Below are 21,104 nucleotides of genomic sequence, written 5' to 3' on the forward strand. Positions count from 1 at the left end.
TATTGAGATCCCACACTAGTAAACTGTCTTATTATAATAGTCTTGCAATGTGTTCGGCTATTTGAAATTAAGACTCCAATTTTCTTTTTTTTTTTTTAAATATATTTTATTGATTTTTAACAGAGAGAAAGGGAGAGAGAGAGCTAGAAACCTCAATGAGAGAGAAACATTGACCAGCTGCCTCTTGCACACCCCCTACTGGGGATGTGCCCGCAACCAAGGTACATGCCCTTGACCGGAATCGAACCTGGGACCTTTCAGTCCGCAAACCGATGCTCTACCACTGAGCCAAACCGGCTTTGGCTAGACTCCAGTTTTCTTTACAAAAGTGTACAAGTCTTTTTGTACATTTGCTTCCATAACAATTTTTAAAAATAGTTTGTCAAAAAGAAAAAGATTCATTTGTGTTTTAGCATGTGTCAGAATTTCAAATTTAGTTTTTTATGTATTTTGAAGGTTTTTTTAAACTTAAAGTCCATTTTGCTTGATATTAATCCCTTCCTGCTATGGATCAGCATTTAGTATAACTGACTTTTTTTTTTTAACTGTAAATTTGACTGATTTACCTTTATTGCTATTTGTGATATATTTTTGTTATAGTCTACCACCTTTTTTTTTTTTTATTTTGTCCCATTTTTCTATGACAGCTCTTGCTCCTGAGGCAGCTTCATAGTCTCTGTAGCTGGCTTTGAAAAGCTCTTTTAGAGAGAGAAGGAAGAGAAACATTGATGTGAGAGCTGGTCCTAGAAGATAGGAGCATGGTTGTTTGTTTAACTGTTCAAAAATGTTTTCTGGCTGGGCTGGTGTGGTGCAGTGGTTGAGCATTTATCTATAGACCAGGAGGTCACAGTTCGATTCCTGGTCAGAGCACATACCTGGGCTTTTAGGCTCAATCCTAAGTATGGGGTATTGGGGAGGCAGCCGAATAGTGATTCTCTCTCATCATTGATGTTTTCACTCTCTGAATTCAATAAAAGCATATTTTTTTAAAACAAGAATAACTATTAAAAAACTACTTTGCACAATGTTTTATACTATCATGTCACCTTTATTTCCAGCTAAGGTTACTTATCCTCATATATCTCCATAAATTATAAACATATACTATTATCCTTTTTATTCATTATAGTATGTTATTGAGTATCAAAGAGTCTCCTGACCTGGTCAGTAAATGCTCTAGACAAAACTATACTTCTTCAGAGCAATTTAACTAATTTCATTATGTAGGAATAAGCTATATATGTTTGTATATAACATATTTGCTAGTATATACGTATGGCAGTGACTAGTTTAAAAGTGAAAAATTTAATGTCTATTTGAGATGAGAATAGAAATAAGAAGATGCCATTATAATAATGTTATGGACTCTGGAGCCACACAGATATTGGTTTATATCACTTTTGCCACTAAATAACTGACTTCAGGCAAGTTACATAACCTTTTTAAGCCTGAATTTCGCTTGGAGAAAGGGTATAGATACACTAATAGTGCCAACCCCAGAGTATCATGAGCATAATTACATGCATGTAAAACACTTGTGCACAGTGCTGGTAAAAATGGATAAATGAAGAATCGAATAGCTTCCAGTCTTGCTTGAATCCCATATAGCAGGGGTTAGCAAACCGTTTTTGTAAAAGGTCAGATGGTAAGTACTTTACGCTTTGCCAGCCATTTTCTCTCTTATCACGTATTCTGTTTTTATAATCTTTTTTTTTTAATATAAAAACCATTCTTAACCCACAGACTGTGAGAGGCCCATTTTGGCATCTAGGCTGTAGTTTGCTGATTCTTACTGTAAAATGTTAACCTTCCAGCGTGGCACCACTAGAGTTTTCAAAAACGCACTAAATTTTTACCTCTTAAACTTTTACCCTTGATCTGACAATGTTTATTGCATACTAGGGGCTGCGTATTTTAGCTACTGACATTTATACTTTTATTTTTTTTTTAAATATATTTTATTGATTTTTTTTGTACAGAGAGGAAGGGAGAGAGACAGAAAGCTAGAAACATCGATGAGAGAGAGTCATCGATCAGCTGCCTCTTGCACACCCCCTACTGGGGATATGCCCGCAACCAAGGTACATGCCCTTGACCGGAATCGAACCCGGGTCCCCTCAATCCCCAAGCCGACGCTCTATCCATTGAGCCAAACCAGTCTCGGCGACATTTATACTTTTATATAGCTATGTCTTTTCTTTTACTACCCATCTGTTAGCAACTTGATCTTAAAAAGTTAAGATCGTTTGTTTGGGGCCTTGATCAGTTCTCTTAAGAAATAGGATCTAAATAGTAGCTCCAATCTTCTATAATAAAAGTGTAATATGCTAATTAAGACCAGACGAAGCCATGGTGGGGGAGACCCCGAGGCAGAGGCGTGCATTATTGGGCCTCTAGTTTCAATATAAAACATTTTAGGAATTTGTAAAAGAGAAGTAACCATAGTTCTCTTATTATTACATTTGTCAGTTATTTCTATGTAAATGGCTTCACTATTTTAGGCCTGTTAACTTCTGTTTTTTCTTTAATGATATTCTCTCTAATATGAATTATCTAAACCAGTTTTGGAACTAAGACATACTTTGGGATGATTAGTTTCACAATTCTCAACTAATGAGAGTCTCTAGTATGCTAGGAGTACTTAGAATGGTAACATGATTGCTGATAACCTTCCTGATGAAATATGGTAATACTAATAACATTCTTGATAATCCAGAAGATGGGGTGGTATTGTATACTTTATGCATTTGTGTACTTGAAGCCTTAGTTTTTAAGGGTAGTCACAATTCTCAGACTCTGTTATCTTTAATATCCTTGCTAGAAAGTAACTTTATAAGATAAACTATCTGTTAGAAAACATTCCTGTTTCTCTTCCAGTTGAAGCTGCAAAGTCTGAAGTTGGGGCCTTGAATGACATCACTCATGCTGAGCCCAGTAATGATTCTACTCACATTTCTCTGCAAGAAGAAAACCAATCTTCTGTCAGTCACGGCCCCCCTGATTACTCCACAGTTATTACTGAAGAAGGTTTATTCAGCCAAAAGAGTTTCCTTGTTTTGGGTTTTAATAATGAAAATGAGTCTAACATTGCAACTACCATAAGAGAAAATGCTGGAACAACTGTATCCCTTCAGAGCAGAATTGTTGCCGATTATGCTGTGGTTCCTCTGCTGGGGTCTGAAATAGAAGCAACTGTGGGAGAAGTTGTTACAAATACGTGGCTGGTAAGAAAATACATATGAATGCCGAGAGTGTTCATGTTTATTTCTTATCAGTTCAATTTAGGTAAATTGGTGTTTGGGTATGGGCAGTGAGTGACGGGGTCTTCTTTTAGCAAAGGAAGTGGTAAAATATGAAAATATTCAAGCTTCTGGGTCTTAATCTTGGTAGAGATTATTGTTTCCCAGGGACCAAAGCAGCAACATTTCTTGTTAGGGAGTTACTCCAGGTCATCTCATACAATTTTCCTGGTTTTCTCACAACCAAAGCATGACATGCACTTTTGTATTCCATCTTGTTGGCTTATCACTGGTAATTTCAGCATTGATTTTTTTTTTAACTTTTCAAGAATTTAGAGGGAAAAAATTATAAACTAATACATTGAAAGAAATCAAATTTGAAACAATATTCAATAACTTCAATAAGCCTGACTGGATTTAATATTCTTAATATTTCATAATGTAATATTTAACAAATTGACATATTTCTTTACATGTTATTTAAAATATAATGAGAATGAGCATACACAAGTTTATGTTAAAGTTGCTTTTCATCTAAACCAAAATTACTGCTGCTATAACTGAAACAGTGTTAGCCACTGGTTGCTTATTTCAGGTTGATGTGTTTCTCTTGTTTTTAAGGTAACTTGTATAGAGTATCAGACTTTAATGGATCCCAAGTCAAGTCCTCTCTTCAAGCCAATCCCAGTAATGGCAGGAATGACTCCTTTAGAGGATTGTGTTATTTCCTTCAGCCAGTGTGTGGGAGCAGAAAAGGATTCATTGACATTCTTAGCAAAGTTCCTTGGAGCAAGGTATGTAATTTTTTTAGTGTACTTACTGTCTTGATGTACTTTTGTTTGTTTTGACTTATTGGAAAGCATTCAAATTAGAATTTGGCTGCATGTCTTTATAATATTTACCCTAGTATGGGTAGTGTGCAGTGTATCTATGTGATGGCTCAAAGGGAGAAGGGCGAGTGTACCAAGTGGATGCCTGGCTGACATTAAGACTAGATGTCAGCTCAGTGGATAGAACGTCGGCCTGCGGACTGAAGGGTCCCAGGTTCGATTCCGGTCAAGGGCATGTACCTTGGTTGCGGGCACATCCCCAGTACGGGGTGGGGTGTGCAAGAGGCAGCTGATTGATGATTCTCTCTCATCGATGTTTCTAACTCTCTATTCCTCTCTCTTCCTCTCTGTAAAAAATCAATAAGATATATTTTTTTAAAAAAAAGAAAGAAAGAAAAAAGACTAGAGACATTAATGCTTATCTGCTAGGAAAGGGAGTATTTAAAGCTGATGTGTGCCTTTATTGAATATTGCTTGCTTATCTAAGCATTATTTTAGCCAGAAATGCAAATGTTAAATGGGAGTAAGAAGGAACGTATAAGCTAAAAGATAAAAAACTGAACTAAATGTAGTGTTTGAGGATGCATTATGTAGTAAGAATAAAGAAAGATAAGGAAACGGTTACCATAAATATTCCAATAGTGGCCACTATGGAGAAGAGATGAAAGGAGGTTGTAACTGAAAGCACCTTCGAAGGTTCTGAAGTGGCTAGCAAGAGATTTTTCTTCTGACATTGGTGGTGGCCAGCTTTATAATTTATTGAATTGTCTGTTTCCTTTTCTGCTGTATTCTGTATTTGAATTACATTAAACAGCACAGTGCTCCTTAAAAAAATGAAATTGTAGAAAATAATGTGACAATAGACTTCATGGATCAGTGGGTTGGATGTGAAAAATGAAAATACTAGGGAAAACTGTAGAATGTTAAATTTTAAAAGTGGGGAAATTGAACATAAAATCCAGAAGTCATAAAAGAAATAATTGAAATCTGTTTATATTTACCTCAAGTGGTAGACTTCTGTTTCTGCCACCACATTCTCTGGTTTACTATTCTGTGATTTTAAGCAAGTCATTAATTTCTCATCTTTTCCCAGGCTGTATCTTTACCATATTTTGTACAATAATTGGTATTTTACAAATATTGAGAGGATCAAATGAGATTATATGTGAAAATGCTTTGAGCAGTTGTTTGGTGTTTTTTTGTTTGTTATTTTTAAAAGTATATGATGACTTTATTCAAATAGCAAAAAAGATAACTGAAATACTAAATATTTGACTTAAAAACTAAAAAAAAGTCTTCAAAATTTAATCATTGAAGTTCAGTCTAGCAATATGAATTTATTTTTTATTTATCTTTATTTTTTTAATTTCTTTATTGATTAAGGTATCACATAGTTGTCCTCAACCCCTCATTCCAATCCCCCACCCCTCCCCACCCTAGCCCCCACCCCCAATTGTCCTTGACCACTGGTTAGGCTCATATGTATGCTCACAAGTCCTTTGGTTGATCTCTCCCTTTTATCCCCACCCTCCCTTTAAGATCCAACAGTCTGACCCATGCCTCCTTATCTCTGGGTCTGTTCTTGTCCATCAGTCTATGTTGTTCACCATTTCCCCTTGAGCAGCTATAATTGGCTAAAATATATAATGTTACTCATATACTTTTCTTTGCTCCTCTAGGTGTTCATGTCCCTTTTTGGGGGGAAAGGACAAGGTGGGTGGGTGATGACTAATGAAGGAGGCAATTTTTTTGGTTATTTCTTGAAAGTCTAGTTTAATTAATTTGCTTATGTTTTTTATAAAAAAGTGTAATTGTATGAATACATTTTTATTCTAGAGTAGTAAGGGTATTAGCTTATTTTAAGATATAGAACTGACTTTTAATCAGTATTTATACATTAAACTCTGACAACACTGTTGTTAGAAACTTCATTCTTAGTTTGTGTGATCGTGTATATGACCATTTGCTTTTCTTTAAATACAACTTTTAGCGTTCAAGAATTCTTTGTTCGCAAATCCAATGCAAAGAAAGGCATGTTTGCTAGTACACATCTTGTGTTGAAAGAACCAAGTGGTTCTAAATATGAAGCTTCCAAGAAGTGGAATTTACCGGCGGTTACTATAGCATGGCTGTTGGAGACTGCTAGACTGGGAAAGAGAGCGACTGAAAACCATTTTCTGATTGAAAATTCAACTAAAGGTTAATGCTTTTGTTATTTTATACATAAATGATTTTACAGTTAGATGGTTTCTGGGTGTCAGAGCTTATTTTTAGGTAAGGTCATTGATTTCTACTTTTCACAATGGGCACAATGAGCCACTTTTTATTTATTATTGGGTGGAAAAATAAATGTGTGTTCATAGCACAAATGTTTAATTTTTAATTGTACTAGCAAGTGTAGGCACTGTCTGAAAGTAGCGGGTGCACAACAATATAGGAGCGTTCTAGGGGCTCAGAGTTTAAGCCTTGCGTCTTGATCCCTTTTCCGTGTCCCTTCTGTGGCTCATACGGACACACTGTGATTAGTGTTCTCTCTCCTCATTTTCGGACTCTGTTTTCCCTAGCCCACCTCCTGCCTGTTCCTCTTTATCTTTCAGTTCTCAGCTTGGATGTCGCTTTCTCTGGGAAGCCTTCCTTGCTCACCAAGTCTGGCCTTTGTCTTGCCATTACACCCTGAATTACCCCCTTTATAGCTATAGTTTACTCAACTGTAAGCTCTGAAAAGCAAGGAATATGCATGTCTTGGGCATTGTGTTTCCATCGGCTAGCATTGAGCCTGGCATGGAGTAGCCATCTAATGTGTTTGTTAAATGTTGGAAAACAGGAGAAGGCGGGTGGAAGGACCCAGTAGCCAACCTCGTATAAGACGGTAGGGTCCCTGGACAAACTTCAGACAATTCAGCAGCTTGAGAACAGCTCTCAGAGCCATTACTTACTAGGCAGCCTAGAAATTTTCCATTTGAGGCAAAGTGATGTTTTGGTCATATTAAAATTTCATTAAGGACTTTTCCAGAAACTTCACTACTTGCTAACTCTGAGTACATGTAATTTAAAATTTTCTTTATTCTGCCAATGATTACGATGACATTTAATATTTTGGCAAATTGTGAAGTTTACTGAGAATATTTCAAGTTACAACAGGCTGAAATGGGAAATCTGATTTCATTATTTCAGTTAATGTGCTTGTCTAACTCAACATTTTTTTTAAGAGGATCAGTTTTTATTTTATTTCAGAGAGAAAGGGAGAGGGAAATATAGAAACATCAATGATAAAAGAATCATTGATTGGCTGCCTTCTACATGCCCCCTGCTAGGGACCAAGCCCACTATCCGGGCGTGTGCCCCTGACCAGAATTGAACCCCAGGACCCTTCAGTCCGCAGGCCCCTGCTCCATCCACTGAGCCAAACCAGCTGGGCTTTTTCTTTTTTAATTTTTTTTTTTTTTTTTTTTTTGGTTTCAGAGAGGAAGTAAGGGGGAGAGGAGGAGGAAAGAGAGAGATAGACAGACCGACATCAATGATGAGAGAGAATCAGTGATCGGCTGCCTCATGCATGCCCCTTACTGGGGGTCAAGACTGTAACCTGGGCAAGTGCCCTTGACTGGAATCAAACCCGGGACCCTTCAGTCAGTAGGCTAACTATCCACTGAGCCAGACCAGTTAGGGTTAACTCAACATATTTTAATACATCATCTGGTCAGTTTCTATAAAAAGTAGGTATATAACTTTGTGATTTAAAGTATACTTGAGAATTTGTATAAAAATTAACAGTAAGGTAAAAATCTCACATGTGCCTCTTTAGAGAAAAAACAGTTGACATTAATGGCTCACATTTGCTTCTTTTCAAATCTCCAGAGCAAAGCTTAGAAACTGAAATAACAAATGGGGTGAATCTAAACTCAGATGCTCCGGAGCACCCGGCCACGAGCCTGGAAACTCACAGGAAAGCAGCTGTGACTCCGTTAGATATGAACCGCTTTCAGAGTAAAGCTTTCCGAGCTGTGATCTCGCAGCACACGGGGCAGGCCCCACAGCCCGCGCCCACAGCTCAGCCGCTGCAGAAGGAGCCCTCGTTAGACCTGGACACGCCGTCGAAATTCCTGTCCAAGGACAAACTCTTCAAGCCTTCCTTTGATGTAAAGGTAAGGTTTCTAGAAAATGGTCCTGGAATTGACAGTTTCATGGTTTAAGCACCATATTCTGCATCACCTCTCTAATGCTTACAGTAAATTTTCCAAAGATGTTGGCAAGTAGGTGCATATTATGGAGTAGAGTCCCAGTTTGTACCTGTTGTTGGTAACAGAGAAAGAGATGGTGTGAAATCAGGAGCTCTTTGGGCTTCATTATTTCCACTTGTAAAATGGTGGAATATACGTAGATGATCTCTAAGGTCTCATAGTTCATAGAATCTGAGTAGTAAATGAAGTAATATTAGTAGGCAGGAAAATAGATGAAATATTTTCAGTCATTTAGACCTGTTTTTAGATACCTTGCAGAGGAAAGTTGGTGGTTCTGAAAGTTTCTGTAAAGTTACAAAACACTTTGAAAGCTTTCATTTTTTAGAGCAGTGATTTTTCAATTGTGTGCCACAGCCACAGAATTTTTAAAGCATGCAGTACTGGACTATTTAGTCAGGGGCACTGACCTCTTTTCCCTTAGATTGTCAATTCTTTAACATACACATTCGGAAAACCTACTTAGTTATGTAACGGACTTTCAGCTTTAAGGACATGCCCTCGTCCCAATTAGTTTGTTATATTGAAGTTTTACTGTAGTATTAAAAATCTGAAAAGAATAATTGAGGATAGGAACTAATTCTAGTTATTGAAACAAAGTCGCAGTAATTGAAGCAGTTATTGTCACATGAATTATCAAATTAATGCACAAGATTACACCCCATAGATAGAATTTATTATGTAATAAGTGATGTATTTCAATCAGACAACTGAGAAATCAGGAATATGAGACTTCATAACCTCACATCAGAATAAATAGCAGAGAATCAGATACTTAAACACGAGATATGAAGGCATAAAAACTCTAGTATAGACCATGAGTTTATTTTTAAATAATTCAATGTGAGGAAAACCTTTCTAACTATATCATGCCCCAAATGAAAATAAAAATTCATATGAATTTGACAGTAATAAAAAGCTCCATTTATTTATTTTTTGTTCCAGAGAGGAAGGAGAGAGGGTGAGAGAAAGAAATATAACGTGAGGGAATCATTGATCAGCTGCCTCTTGCACCACACTGAGGAAGGAGCTAGCAACCCGGGCATGTGCCCTGACCGGGAATCGAACTGTGTCCTCCTGGTTCATAGGTAGACGCCAAACCACTGAGCCAGTTATCTGCATTTAAATATGAAAATTTCATAAATGTGCAGTAATTGTTTAAAAAGCAATTCTTCATGGCAAAAACTTCACAAAGTACAAATAGGGAACGTGTGTGAGTGTGTATGTGTGTGTGTATATACATATATATATGTAAATTCATGCAAATATCTTCATGTAAGTGAATATAAAAAAAGACTAATAACCCAGTGGAAAAATGGGCAAAGGATAGGAAGGGATAGCTATAAAAAAAATTTTAAATAGAAATATTCCATGTGCATAAAGATGTTTAATCTCATTTAGTATGAGGGTAGAAATTGAAACGTACAAATATATTTAACCCACCCACTGTGCTGTCAAGCATATTGAAAAGTATACACTCAAATGCTTTGTTCAGGAGAATGTCAGCATTGGTACATACATTTTATTAAAATGGTTTTTACTCTTTCATGTGCAAAATGGTGTGTGTACAAGGTTAGTCGTTGTGTCAGTATACTGGCAAAAGATTGCTATTCTGAATGTTAATCAGTTGAGCACTGTTAAATACATTGTGTGTGCACATGGGATACTGTGCTTTAAGATGGGAAAGAGAATGAGCAAGCCTCTGGACAGCAGTGACCTCCTCTCGTGCAGGAACTGTGGATGGCTTAGGCATAAGAGCATACTTTGTGCTTTTGAAGATTCTTCATAAGTCTCAGCTCAGTCTGACTTCTTAACCTTCCTTGTAGTTTGTCTTGCTTATATCTATTCTTGCTCATTTGTTTCCACCTATGTTTTTTGTCTGCTTGTTTTGGTTTTGATTGTCCTTTATTTAAACTATAATTTAAACGTAAGAATTGGATAAATGTGGCATACACTGCTGAAAATATAAGCTTCTTGGTCTTTTTAAACCAATTTGCTGGACAGTATGAATTTTCTTTGTAGTGTATATTATATAATATTTCATTTTATTGTTTGAAGGAAAACCAGATGAGGTTATAGTTGTAATCCAATTAATTTTGAGGATTATCCCCATTCTAACTCTTCTTTTTCTCTTCCTTTCCCCTCTTCTTCCTTGGGCTGTTTTCTCCACTTCTCTCTCCTGCTTTCACTCTCCCCCTCCGTACCTTTAGGATGCACTGGCAGCCTTAGAAACCCCAGGAGGGCCTAGCAAAAAGAAGAGGCGACTGAGCACACCGCTCTCCGAAGTCATTGGCAGAAACTTGAAGCTTGCCTTGGCAAATAGCTCCCGAGATGCTGTGGCTCTTTCTGCCAGCCCGCCACTGAAGGATGCTCAGTCAGAGAAGGTAGATTTAGATCTCTTACTAAAAAGATGTTCTAGACTGAGCAAACATTTCAAATAGTAATGGCCAATGCCTTCTCTTTTCCATGGACAGGAAGAAGCTCCAAAGCCACTTCACAAGGCGGTGGTATGTGTTAGTAAGAAACTCAGTAAGAAGCAGAGTGAGCTGAACGGGATTGCGGCTTCTCTAGGAGCAGATTACAGGTATGCACGTCTTTGATTGGTGGTGATATGGCCCAAGTTTATAGGGAAACTTCAAGCTCTGTGACCGCCTACAAAGAAACATTTCTTTTGCCTTTTTAGTGTGTCATTTTATGTACAAAATCTCTCCAAATGATTTTTAAGTCACCAGATCCTTTTAAAATGTCCTCTGCCATATTGGTCCACTCTTACGTGTGTGCCTTTTAGGGTGCATTCAACAAATTTTTGACAACCTATTTTGTGCCATTCGCTGTTGTAGCTATGAGATTAAGCATAATTTTACCTACTGATTTTCAGATTAGAGCCCTCTCTGAGTAGTACTAAGTATTCTAGCAGTACTCCTGAATTAAATAGGTCTTTTTGTGAATGTTTTAATTTGATTTTTACTACTTTGGAGACATAGATTAGCAGATATGCTCTCAGCCTGAGAGCCAAACTAAAGGCATGTCTTCAGCACCAATGGCATTAGTGTGAGAGAATTGGCCAGGGCCTGTTCTGGCCAATCTGAGTTGACCGATTCCTCCACTGTCTGAGTGCTAGCTTTCTTGATCACTTGTATTCACCCATTCATAGATAGCATAGTGAGTTGTTTTAAATGTAGCAAACACTTTGAGGATTATGATTAGCTTCATCTTTCCCTTTAGCAGTCCTGTTATTTCAGTTAGCTTTCTATTTGATGAAAGAAATTAGATCAGGAGAATATTAAAATGTCACAGTTATAAGCATTTATTGTAGGACAGTGAAGTATTATATAATACTACCTATTAGGTAACACAGTATAATCTATTGTTATGTTATTTAGTCACCTATTATATTACCTATTATTGGTTGCTGAGCACTTAGTATGAGCATTATCTCATTTTGTTTTCATTTTCATAACAATCTATGAAGGGGGTGAGTGTGTGTATACACACATACACACACACACATATATATATATATATATATATATATATATGTAAATTGAATATTTCCTTGGATACTGTTTGGATGTGGACTTGATGTAAGACATAAAAGGAACATACATGACTTGTTTTTATGAGACTTAAAATGTCAATCCTCTCAGTATGAAAAATAGAATATATTGCTGAAACTCCTAAATAGAATTTAACTGGCCGATTGCATTAATTTAACATTTATATTAAATCTATGCCTAAAATGGATTTTTCAGTCTTGGTGATAGTTGAGAGGGAAGAACCATTGACTATGCAGAGGTTACAGTAGTTTTGTGTGTGTAGGATAACTTCTTGAGTGCAGCTATCCCAGATATCCCGTCCATAAGCTAGGACCAGAACTTCCTGAAGAGATCACTGACCCTGTCTCCCCCTTCAGCAGTAAACATCTAGACCAGAGCTGCTCAGCACATCAGATGCAGATATTTATTATACATGTTGAATAAACATTCACTGTATAAAACTTTAGAAATATGTAACTTACCTACTTCTATAATTTAAAAAAATAAATCAGAATATATGATTTGTATGTAAGTGCCTGTGCCTGCCGACACAAGAAAATGGAGTACTCATTTGCATGCATGCATATGTGAAGTTCACCTCAAATGCTGCAGCCACAGCTGAAACAGATACCATGAGCAGCATTCATTTTGGTTATGTGACAGGAATTAAGCAAAGTAACAGTCATCATTCACTTAATAGTTGTATGTCTGATATACTAATGTATATTAAAACTGCAACAACAAAAAAACCTGGGTTTATGTGTTTTCTAAGTCAGGAAAATATGTAAGAAGAATCAGGAGATCAGAGCATAATAAAATAGTTAAGAGTGTGGATTTTAAAGCCAAACTTGGTTCTGTCAACTTACTGGATATCCTTGAACGTGTAACTTAACCATATCCTTTAGTTCTATTTGTAAAATCTATATAAGACCAGTGTTTCTGGATTGTGAGGACTGACTGTATAGAAATATGTGTAAACTACAAGATGTTTTATGGGGTGTAGAGCAAGTGGATAATGAATAGTGACTGCCAGCAACTGAAGACAGATTGAATGCTTGGATTTGAAAATACCTTTATTATTACTATAAAGCTATATCCATTATAAGAAAGTTGAAACAGAAAAGTATAAAGAAAAAAGTGATATTCTAAAGTACATCCTTCCAAATATCTCTGTGTATATATATACTTAGAAATATATGTATAAAATTTGACCAAAAAAGTGGAGCCTATCTAATATTCTTGCTTATGCTAGTTCTTGAAATTTTGTGAAGGTCAAAATATTCTATTCATAGAAAATGATCATCTTAAACTAATGTAGATATTTCTTAGTTATTTGGTTTTTGTACTTGGTTGCTTCAGGTGGAATTTTGATGAGACAGTGACTCATTTCATCTATCAAGGGCGGCAGAATGATGCTAATCGAGAATATAAATCTGTAAAAGAAAGAGGAATACACATTGTTTCAGAGCACTGGCTTTTAGAAGTAAGCAATACTTTTTATCCTCCCATGTCTGTTGAAAATGTATATAAACACTATTTCAAGGCATTAACCAATTTCAGTGCAGGTAAAGAAGTTTGATTACCTTATTTAACAGTGCACATCTCATTTCTTTGGCATCAAAAACTAAAGATCTTTATTGCTAAGTATTTAATAGGTATTATTTCTGAATCTCTGATTCAGTTTTACTAAAGAGAAATGATATGAAAAAAAAGTATAATAATTTAAGGATAATTAATGTGTATTAATACAACTGTCTTTTCTCTTTCTGGGTATTTCCTTGGAATGTGGTTGATGCCTTGGCAAAAGCATAGAAATAGAATTAGATTTTATACATTAGTAAACATGACAATTACTTTTTTTTAAAATATATATTTTATTTTTTTACAGAGAGGAAGGGAAGGGATAGAGAGTTAGAAACATCAATCAACTGCCTCCTGCACACTCGCTACTGGGTATGTGCCTGCAACCAAGGTACATGCTCTTAACCGGAATCAAATCTGGGACCCTTGAGTCCACAGGCTGATGCTCTACCCACTGAGCCAAACCTGTTAGGGCAACAATTTTTATACATTAAAAAGTGAGGTCAATATTGAATATAAACTGCAATTTAAAAATTAAAAATTTTTTAAATGAGAGTTTAATTGTCCTTTGTATAATGGGTTTTTTAGTATTTACTAGTTTTCAAAACTAATTTAGCAATCTCTGGCTAGTGTGTTCAGTGGTTAGAGCATTGGCCTGCACACTGAAGGGTCATCAGTTCGATTCCTAGTCAAGTGTATGTTCCTAGGTTGCAAGTTCCATCCCTAGCCAAGGTCCGGGTATGTGCAGGAGGCAACCAATCAATGTGTTTCTCTCAAATTGATGTTCCTGTATCCTCCCTCCCTTCCACACTCTAAAAAAAAACTCAGTAGAAAAAAAATATCCTCAGGTGAGGATTAACAAAAACACCAACCATATTATTTTCCATTAACAAAAAAAACAACCAAACCTAATTTTGCTGTTTTTGAATTTTTATCCTGTTACTATTACCTTATGTATTGATTATCCTTACCAACTTAACATCATTTATTCTGTAAGATTTTTTCAGTCCTGCTTAAAGCTCACCATTCTATTGCAGTGCGCCCAGGAGAATAAGCACCTTCCCGAATCTCTGTATCCACACACGTATAATCCCAAAATGAGCTTGGATATCAGTGCAGTGCAAGGTGACAGACTCTGTAATAGTCAACTACTCTCAGCTGATGGGACAACAAAGAATGGTGAGGTAGGTAATGTGGACGGTACCTTTTCCCCCTCTTTAGCAGAGCATATAATCACATATGGCTGTGAAACCTACAATGGCTTGGTTTGAGCAACTGTTATTTTTCTCCTTCAACAGCCAGAACATTTGCCTGTAGAAGAAAATGATATAGATAATATGACCACTAGTAACAAAGATGTAGCAACATTAAATGGAAATAGAAGCAATGACTCTAAAGGAGGTAAAGTATTTTAAATTATAAAAAAATTTATAATTTCTTTGCATCAAATGGAAAAATACTTTCTGTGGTGCTAAACAGAAACAAAACATATATTTGAGGATTAATTGAAGTCCCATGCCAGTCATCAAGTAATAATATTCAAAATTTTAAGTGGCTTAAGTGAAATAGCCCTATTTTATTAAAGGTAGGTGGAGTTGGTGATTAAAATTGTTTTCCTTTGGTTCAGTTCTTTTCAGTGATATTCAGAAAATTCTACTATATGTAATATTTATATATCTTTAACATATATTATGAACTTGAGACCCTTTGGTCTGTGAGCCAGTGCTCTAACCAGTGAGCAAACTAACCACATGGTTTTAAAGGTACAGGAGGAGGTATGAAGAGCTTCTACTTTTCAGTGTTAGTTTTTTTGTGTATCCTTCAAGGGCTGGTTTGTGCATACATGATCATAAATATGTATATTCTCTCCTGGCCTACTTAAAAAAAAACACAAAAAACAAATTTTGGCTCAGTGGTTAGAGTGTCTGCCTGTGGACTGAAGAGTCTCGGGTTTGATTCTGGTCCAGGGCATGTACTTCAGTTGCAGGCTTCATCCCTGGCTCCAGTTGGGGTGCATACAGGAGGTACCGTATTTTTCAGACCATAAGACGCACCGGACCATAAGATGCACCAGTTTTTAGAGAAGGGAAATGAAGAAAAAAAGATTCTGAAACAAATAGTGTCCTAAAATATTTTATGTGCATTAAAAGCCAACATCACAGTCATATGTGCATTAAAAGCCAACATCACAGTCATAAACACATGTAATCAACCCTGTAAAGTAAACAGCAGCATTTAGAACCATTTTAGAGCCGGGCAAGCACACAGAGACCACACAGAGCCGGGCAAGTAAAAAAACTTTTTTTAAAGTATATGTGTAGGCTATATTAGGCTATATTTGGACCATAAGACGCAGGGACTTTTTCCCCCCACTTCTGGGGGGGAAAAAGTGCGTCTTATGGTCCGAAAAATATGGTAACTAGTCAATATACCTCCCTCCCTAAAAAAAAAAATCAATGGAAAAAAAACATAAATGGTAGACTATTATATATGTTGTTTTGTTCTTTGATCTTTTAACAGTTTAGCTTGTGGAGTATTATCGGTACATAAGGAGCTCCTTCAGTAATTTTTGGCAGCAGTGTATAGTATTCATTCCATGAGTGTCCCGTTTTACTTAGCCAGTCCCTTGTTGACGGGCATCTAGGATATTTTAATTTCTTGCTATTACAAAGTGTGCCGCAATGAATAGTCACTAAAAGTGTCCCCTTTTTAATGGATTATTTTCTATTTCCATACTCATTCTACCCTACCCGAGCTTTCTCTATGACTTATTTACTCTCTTCATTCAAAGAATATTTAGTACCTATTTGTGTTTAGTCTATAAAATATATATATGGACACACACACTAAATATATATATATATAGACACACACGTATACACATATAAATATGTATATTATAGTGTGGTGTGTTTTCAAGGACCGTTGGGGAAAATCGCATACATAAATGACTGTTGTGCACCTCAGATTGTAGTATCTAAATGACTGTTGTGAACCTCAGACTGTAGTATCTAAATGAGAGCGTGTAAGAAGCAGGCAGGGCGCTCTACAGGAGAGAATCACTGCAAGTCTTAGCGGAGTGTCTTCGAAGGGCTTCCTGATTCTTTCATGCACAGGCCTTGTATTCTGCAGTATTCATAGTCTTAGTCCTTTACTGTAGCCTGTAAGTAATATTCAGTAAATGCCACGTCACTCAACCAAATCTAGACAAAACAGTTAATATGAGTAAGCTGTGATTTAAAAAAAAAAAAAAAAAAAGGAAGAAACTCACCTTGATAGGTATATTTGTGTATGTTTCAAGCACTGACACAGACCTTCGAGATGAGAGAGAATATCCAAAAGCAGCTTCAGGAGATAATGTCTGCAACATCAATAGTGAAGCCCCAAGGGCAAAGGACCTCCCTTTCCAGAAGTGGTGGTAACAGTGCTTCTTCAACCCCCGACAGCGCTCGCTCCGCCCGCAGTGGACGAAGCCGAGTCCTGGAGGCCCTGAGGTAGGTGCCCATCACTCATCCGGTGGCAGCGCAAAGTGACTGCGTGACTTGAGAGAAAGGTGGCTGCTTACGCAGGAACCTACTGACTCAGTTCCACGAGTTAGGCCTAGTTTTGCTGTTTTGTTTGCTGTTTTGTTTGTAATTTGTTTTGTTTCTTTTACTTAAGTCTAACCTTCCACTTTACTATCAAGACCACTAAACGGGCTATACTATACCTCTAGGCCTTATTTAGGCCAAACTACCTTCAGGGTTCACAAAAGTAGGTTTATAGTTGTGAGTACGTGAAACACAGAATTTGGGGGGGGGGGGGGGTCTTTTTTTTTTTTTTAATTTAGAGGAAGGGAGAGGAAGAAACATCAATAAGAGAGAACCATTGATAGCTGCTTCCCACATGCCCCCTACTGGGGAGTGAGCCCACAACCCAGGCATGCGCCCTGACTGGGAATCCAACTGGAGACCTCTTTGGTGTGTGGGACGATGCTCAGCCACTGTGCCACACTGGCCAGGGCCAGATTTTATGCCTGTATTGTTAATTATTGAGTCATTTTCCATACAACAACTGTAAACCTACTTTTGCCCACCCCTGTATATTCAGACACCACCTTCCTCGCTTTTCTGACTTCCCTCCCTTGTTCCAAGCAGTTCTGGAATTCTTTTTTTTAATATATTTTATTGATTTTTTACAGACAGGAAGGGGGGGAGAGAGAGCTAGAAACGTCGATGAGAGAGAAACATCGACCAGCTGCCTCTTGCACACCCCCTGCCGGGGATGTGCCCACAACCAATGCCCCTGACCGGAATCGAACCTGGGACCTTTCAGTCCGCAGACCGACGCTCTACCACTGAGCCAAACCGGTTTCGGCAGTTCTGGAATTCTTGATTGGGGGCAGGAAACAGACACAGGTTTGGTTTCTTACCAAGCAGTGCTTCATAGTGGGGCATGATCTAAACAGCTGTTTCTTATTGAAAGTACATACAGTTTGTATTCTTTACAAATCTGTCTTCTAGGAAAGGTGTTACACATCTTAGTGTGGTGTGTTCAGTAGCATTACATCATCCTTTTCCTGATAGAAAATCCTCTGTATCTTGAATTAAATTATGCATTCATCTTATAAATGTATATTTCATGAGGCTAATTCTCTAACTATGGCTTTTTATTAATATACTTCAGGTTATGTTTTATTATTATAGAGAGCCTAAATCTTGTGCCAAGTTAGAGTAAATACCCTGAGAATAAAAGGCTATCCTCCTTGTTTTTGAGACAAGTGAACTCTTAGTGGTATCAGGTTTTTTTAATTAATGTTTTATATATATATATATATATATATATATATATATATATATATATATACACACACACACACACACACACATATATATATGCATATATATATAATTTGATTGTATATAATATAATTGGGTTATATATTGTATAACATATATATGTTGAAAGATTTGATGTATATATCTTGGAAGAAAGGAGTTGGAATTCTATTTACTCTCCAGGGGAATTGTTACAGTTATACCATAGAGCATGCTGGTCTGCCTGCGACTCTGGGAGGTTTGGTTACAAGAGCTAAAAGGTCCTTCTAAGGCAGCATTTACAATATGCTTCCCATGAAATTACAGTTGTTAGTTCAAGTGATAAAAATGGAAAATACAGCCGAAACCGGTTTGGCTCAGTGGGAGAGCGTCGGTCTGCGGACTGAAGGGGTCCGGGGCTCGATTCCGGTCAGGGGCATATACATTGGTTGAGGGCACATCCCCAGTAGGGGGTGTGCAAAAGAGGCAGCTGGTCGATGTTTCTCTCATTGACGTTTCTGGTTCTCTATCCCTCTCTCCTCTCTGTAAAAAATCAAAAATATATTTTTAAAAAATTAAAATTAAAATTAAAAATAAATAAAATGGAAAATACAGCTACCAGTAAGCAAAATAAACCAGTTTTCTAAAACATTACCAAGTTTCCCTAAGTCTATAATATATCATTAAGAAAACTGCCATTTTTTCTTTTAAGTTCTTTATTGTTGAAAGTATTACATATGTCTCCTTTTTCTCCCATTGACCTCTCCCCACCCGCTCCTGTCCCCCAGCACAGGCCCTCGCCCCGCTACTGTTTGTGTCATTGGCTATGCTGATATGCATGCATTCAAGTCCTTTGGTTGATTTCTTATCCCTCCTCCTGCCTTTCCTCTGAGGTTTAACAGTCTGTTCAATGCTTCTATGAATCTGGAAAAACTGCCATTTTTAAATGCAGCATTCATATTTGAAGTTTCAAATATATTGACATTCAGTCAAATATGTGTTTAATTTTCTCACTGAAACAGGTAAGTTTCTGGGAGAAACATTTTAAAAAGAAAATCTTTCCCGAAGTTTATTTATTCAATAAATAGTGTCAAGTGCTTACTGTGTGCTAGATAGGCATATAAAGGTGACCCACAAATGTACCGTCTAACTAAAGGAATTTATGAACGTGGATTTTGTTAGGGCTGTCTGTTAAAATTGTCACTTTCATTCCTTAGGCAGTCTCGTCAAACAGTGCCTGATATCAACACAGAGCCCTCCCAGAACGAACAGATCATTTGGGATGACCCTACAGCCAGAGAGGAGAGGGCCAGGCTTGCCAGCAATTTGCAGTGGCCAATTTGCCCCACACAGTACTCCGAACCTCAGGTTGACATTAGAAATTTGGAGGATTCTCCTTTCCAGGAGCCTTTCCAATGTTTGAAAACTGCTGAACAGGGTAATGAGAACGAGATGTTTACTTTGTATTAAGTACATGTTGGCTCTTGAAAATTAACAGATAAGCACATTGTGATTCTCTGAATTGTCCATGCAAATGAAACACCAGGTATTTCTAATTTTAGTTTAAACTTAATCAGAAAAATAATTGTAATTAATTTATCAGCAAATTGAAAAATACATTTTTACTTTTAAATTTAGGATTAGGCATTATTTTTACTGTTATTGTTTCTTTTATTCTAGTCTTCTTTGCATTTGTTTTTTCTCCCGATCATTTAAGTCTTATAGCTTTGCAGCACATACTGCACTTGTTCTTTGGATTTGTCTGAGTTTCTTTCTGAATCCCCCTATTGTTTTCTTCCATGGGCTTTCTTTATCTTAAACAGAATGTTAGATATTTCTCTGTACTAGATATATAGATTTATCTCTGCTTCTGATTTTCTCCCAAGTGAAACCTTGCTTTTACAGTATTTTACAAATTTGGGATACTTTTTATTGGTGAGAGCTTGGCAGAAACCCACAGATGACACCACCATTTGCCCTTTTAATACTAAGTAATTTCATTGATTTATAAGCTCTAGCAATAGGCCACTTCTTTTGCATGTAGTTTCTACATTCCAGAATTTGTGTTTAATTTCATCTTGGCTAAGACAGATGAGACTCTTTCCCAGAATTGTTCTTAGTCATGTTTGGGTAATATCACACCGCAACGTTTTATTGCCCTTAGCTGTCTGTGATCCTGGAAACGTGCATGTGACTGAAGCTCCAAAACACCCCCGCTCTGAACTGGAAACCCCAACAAAAGACAGCCACCTGATCCCGACGCCTCAGGCCCCCAGCATTGCGTTCCCCTTGGCCAACCCACCAGTGGCTCCACACCCGAGAGAAAAGGTTTGTTGCCCTTAGCCTGGTGGTGATGCTGTTGGGTAGTGATGGTATGTGGCGCTCAGATTTTATTGGTATCCATAGCAAGAGTTCAACAATGTTGAAAACTGCATTTCTTTGCATTGTATTATTTTTCATATTTGATAACCCCAGAAGACTAAATGTTACTGTGAAAGAACTATATACCTAATAACTTTTTAAATGTTACTTTGTCTAAAAGAAAACTCTTCCATTTCAGATAACAATAGAGGAGACTCGTGAAGGCTTAAAAAAACAGTATACATTCCAGTTGTCATCTCTGAATCCTCAAGAACGTATTGATTATTGTCATCTGATCGAGAAACTAGGTACAAGTATTTTACTTAAGTAAAAAAACATCCCACTCAGTAACAGTTATTTAGAAGGCAAATGTGGATGATATTATCACTGTATAGAAATTGAGACAAAAAAGATAGCTAATTTGTCCATGCAAATGAAACACTAGGTATCATTTTTACATTATACATTGAGTCAGAATTAGACCTTTTAAAGGTACTGGGTCATAGGATTAAAGATTTAAGTTGAA

At 36.9% G+C, this 21,104-nt stretch overlaps 1 protein-coding gene across 14 annotated transcripts in view; it reads left to right on the plus strand.

Annotated features, from left to right (window-relative positions):
- Positions 1 to 21,104, plus strand: part of TOPBP1 (DNA topoisomerase II binding protein 1) — a 46,319-nt gene that overhangs the window by 16,963 nt on the left and 8,252 nt on the right. For 11 of the 14 annotated variants that reach the window (XR_004986850.2, XR_006741137.1, XM_036431426.2 and 8 more), the window contains 13 exons: positions 2,878 to 3,224; positions 3,861 to 4,033; positions 6,060 to 6,268; positions 7,922 to 8,211; positions 10,515 to 10,688; positions 10,779 to 10,888; positions 13,200 to 13,323; positions 14,459 to 14,605; positions 14,720 to 14,822; positions 16,723 to 16,915; positions 19,435 to 19,655; positions 20,382 to 20,545; positions 20,778 to 20,886. Coding sequence is in view for 12 of the 14 variants with exons in the window: in XM_036431426.2 (XP_036287319.1) it covers positions 2,878 to 3,224; positions 3,861 to 4,033; positions 6,060 to 6,268; positions 7,922 to 8,211; positions 10,515 to 10,688; positions 10,779 to 10,888; positions 13,200 to 13,323; positions 14,459 to 14,605; positions 14,720 to 14,822; positions 16,723 to 16,915; positions 19,435 to 19,655; positions 20,382 to 20,545; positions 20,778 to 20,886 (2,364 nt within the window). In the remaining 2 variants the exon portion in view is untranslated. The remainder of the gene's footprint in view (positions 1 to 2,877; positions 3,225 to 3,860; positions 4,034 to 6,059; positions 6,269 to 7,921; positions 8,212 to 10,514; positions 10,689 to 10,778; positions 10,889 to 13,199; positions 13,324 to 14,458; positions 14,606 to 14,719; positions 14,823 to 16,722; positions 16,916 to 19,434; positions 19,656 to 20,381; positions 20,546 to 20,777; positions 20,887 to 21,104) is intronic. The other 3 variants (XM_036431427.2, XM_036431434.2, XM_036431433.2) reach the window with 2 other exon arrangements.

The sequence above is a fragment of the Pipistrellus kuhlii genome, unplaced genomic scaffold (assembly GCF_014108245.1).
Source record: "Pipistrellus kuhlii isolate mPipKuh1 unplaced genomic scaffold, mPipKuh1.p scaffold_m20_p_11, whole genome shotgun sequence".
Lineage (NCBI taxonomy): Eukaryota > Metazoa > Chordata > Mammalia > Chiroptera > Vespertilionidae > Pipistrellus > Pipistrellus kuhlii.